At 36.0% G+C, this 3349-nt stretch overlaps 1 protein-coding gene across 1 annotated transcript; it reads right to left on the bottom strand.

The window, feature by feature from the left end:
- Positions 1-350: 350 nt before the first annotated feature.
- Positions 351-1391, bottom strand: LOC9309801. The gene is made up of 2 exons (XM_002871624.2): positions 1108-1391; positions 351-995 (listed from the first exon to the last, which is right to left on the bottom strand). Exons 1-2 carry the CDS (start codon positions 1389-1391, stop codon positions 671-673), a joined length of 609 nt encoding a protein of 202 aa, XP_002871670.1. The 3' UTR covers positions 351-670.
- Positions 1392-3349: the final 1958 nt, after the last annotated feature.

Here is a 3349-nt window from a genome sequence, read left to right as displayed (position 1 = left end):
TTAAACAATTTCAGTTATGCCCCTTATTATTAGCAGTTTTGACCCTCCAACTCTTTGAACAATTTTAATATTGCCCCCCCCCCATAACTTGAAGCTCTGCATTTTCCCCTGTTTTAGGTGGAATTTGGGAGAACTTTAATAACAAAATTCTTAATTCACCAAAATTCATCAAAATCATCTCAAAACTCATTAAAACTCAAATCACTCTATATTCTTTTTTGGATACACCCCCTAAAATTATTTTGAAATTTCAATTAAATTCGAAAACGTGTGTTTTTTTTCGTTTTCCTTGTTTTTCATTAAAAAGATTTTTTAAATCTAAGCTAAAACAATTCCTTAAATTAGGAAAGTAACGGTATATTTGACTAGAGAATTAAGAAAAATTACCATTTAGTAAGAAAAAATAGGAAAGTAATGATTTATTTGACTAGAATTAAACAGTTACTGACAATCTTATCTATACTACTTTCTTAAACCGGAAAACTCAAACAAAAACCAAACCCAATTTCCGATTGAACATGTTTAGTGGCAATCTTGAATTGGTTCGGTAGTTTGGAGCATCACTCTCGGTTTAAGATTAGTTCCCTCCGCTACAAGTTACAACTTCAGTAGAAGAAGATTCAAACTATATGATAAAGTTTGATCATGCAAATTAAACAAAGATAATCTTCTAGTCTTTCCTTTTTTTCCTTCTTCTACTTCTTGAATCAATCACGTCGAAATGGATAATAAAATTAAAGCAAGAGAACCAGCGGTTTATAAAAACTTTTTGGGATTGCGTTTCAGACGTTTGCTTTGACAACAACGACTTCTTTTGTGGCGGTAGCTGAGGTAGAGTCTGAGTTGATGGGATGAAATAAAATTGTTGTTGTGGTTGTGGACCTTGTGGTTGCTTTGGCGGCTGAGACAACTCTGAAAATAGTTGGTTATCGTAAACGTTCCATATGGTTTCCAACGACGGCATTGTGACACTTCCATCTTCTTCGTTATGCAGTCTGCCAAAAAAGATATAGAACAAGAATGAGTTTTTTGATTCAGAGAAACAGAATTAGGGCTAATGTGTTCTTGTGGCACAAGCATTCTCTAAAAAACAGAGCAAACTTATACATGGGGAATGTGAAAGAAGAGATGCTGTTGTTGCTCGCCTCTGAACGACAACAAATGCTTATATCGTCTTGTATAATCTCTTTCACATCATCGTCATCATCTTCAACTGTTGCTTTTTCTTCTTGTTTACTCTTTATTACATTTGAAATATCTTGTTCTTTGCAATTGAGTTTGATCATCTCTTCTATGTTGCTCTCATTATCATTCTTAACCGAAAAAGGAGAAAGAACCGGGTTTCTTTCTGTATGGTTAACCAATTTAATCGTTTTTTGGGTTTCATCCATTGTGTTGTAAAACTAGAGTGGTGTAATTGATTGCTGAATCTGAAATAAAATTGATATTGTGATGAAGAGAAACTGGAAAATGAGAAGTTTTAGAAAAAAAAATTTAGAAGGGTTTTGTCTTTCGCTTATGGGCTGTTTGATTATATATGAACACAAGAAAAATCTCAACAAAAGTTTTGTTGTTGTTGTTGTTTGTTAACTATTAAAGCCATTGTGTTATGGCGTTTGTTAAGTGCACGGGAACGATTCAGGACTTTATGTAAGCAATTAGTTTGTAGTTACGAAAGTTTTACCACTCCACCATTTTTAGCAAAAAGTTAGTAATCTCGAGAAAAAAAACAAAAATCATTACTTCATTAGTATTGGTTAAAATACATGTATTAATCAACAAGAGTCGAATTGTCTATGATGTAATAGAAATTTGGTGCTACTTAAAAAAAAATATTTATGTTGTGAACTGTGTCTTTCATTAATAGTATAAGGGATATATATACAAGGATAATATCAGGATACAGAGAATAAGGTAAACCCTAATGGGCCATAGGCCGGTTATGGAGTCCATCCATATGGTTTATAACACTCCCCCTTGGAAGACATAACCGTGCCCGATACTAAACCGGGATCTCTATAATGCGCTGGGGAATGTTGCCTCATTAAAACCTTACCAGGAAAACCCAGTGGGACAAAACCATGGTGAAGGAAAAAGAGTACAACACGCATTACTCCCCCTGATTTGAGCATCACTGTAGATCCTTAAGTCCGCGCATCCCGATCTGATGAATGAGCTTCCGGAACGTTGAAGTCGGCAATGATTTGGTGAATAGGTCGGCTGAATTCTCACTTGACCGGATCTGTTGAAGTTTGACCTGACCGTCCTTCTGTAATTCATGAGTGAATAAGAGCTTTGGCAAAATGTGCTTCGTCCGGTCTCTCTTAGTGTAGCCGTCCTTGAGTTGAGCAATACAGGCTGCGTTGTCTTCAAATATGATGGTCTTTGATGTAGTAGTAGTAGCGCCTTAAGGAAGGCTGCCTACGTACCCTTGGAAGGGATCAAGCCACACATAGTTCCTATTCATTGACCATACCATAATCTGATCTTATGAATATCCTGCATTAGTAAATCAAACTAAACCAAAGCAAACTGGTCCTTCTTTGGTTAGATCAGTATAGAATAAACCCAAGTAAACAACGCATGAAGAATAAACTTTAAAATTTAACCAAACCTTCCTTTAAACCTTTCCAGTGCCTTTGGGTTGATCATGAACTAAATTTAGACAGGAGACTCAAGGCAAAACAAATGTTTGGTCTAGTGTGTCTAGCTAAATTCATTAGAACTCCTATGGCACTGAGGTATGGCATTTTCGGACTGAATGGATCACTATCCAATTTGAGGCTTCTCACCACCATTGGGCCTGGTCAATGGGCGGGCCTGGTCCTTATTAAATTTCCTTGAGTACTCTTTCAGTGTATGCCATTTGATGCACAAGGATTCCATTATTCACGTACTCAGGTTGTAATCCCAAACAGAACTTAATTATTGCCTAGGTCTTTCATTTGAGATTCTTTCTTTAGATATACTCAACTGTTTGGGCAATTACCCAGAGGTTTAAATCATTCATATACACTGTTATGATTACAAATCCTTTGTTTGCAAACTTCTTGATAAAAATACATGGACTGATCGGATCGTTTTTATAGCCTTCTCTGATGAGATATTCGCTTAACCGGTTATACCACATACGTCCGCTTTGTTTCAGTCCATATAAGGATTTGTCCAGCTTTATGCAGTGCTGTTCTCGAGAATCTTTCTTATCTTTGAGCTCAATACCCTCTGGTAATCTCATATATTATCCAGTGGACTTATATAAATATGCAGGCATTACATCCATTAGCCGCAAATCTTTCTCTTTTCTATAGCCAGACTTAGCAAAGATTTAAATGTCTTAGCATCCACCACA

Source organism: Arabidopsis lyrata (assembly GCF_000004255.2).
Source record: "Arabidopsis lyrata subsp. lyrata unplaced genomic scaffold ARALYscaffold_6, whole genome shotgun sequence".
Classification (NCBI taxonomy): Eukaryota; Viridiplantae; Streptophyta; class Magnoliopsida; order Brassicales; family Brassicaceae; genus Arabidopsis; species Arabidopsis lyrata.
This window is presented reverse-complemented; position numbering and strand designations above follow the sequence as displayed.

What these genes read in the sequence shown, in the direction of transcription:
- LOC9309801 (XM_002871624.2), bottom strand. Translation starts at nt 1,391, where the DNA reads ATGGATGAAACCCAAAAAACGATTAAATTGGTTAACCATACAGAAAGA. An exon ending in TCTTCTTTCACATTCCCCAT is followed by an intron (nt 996 to 1,107) that starts GTATAAGTTTGC and finishes CTTTTTTGGCAG; the next exon opens with ACTGCATAACGAAGAAGATG.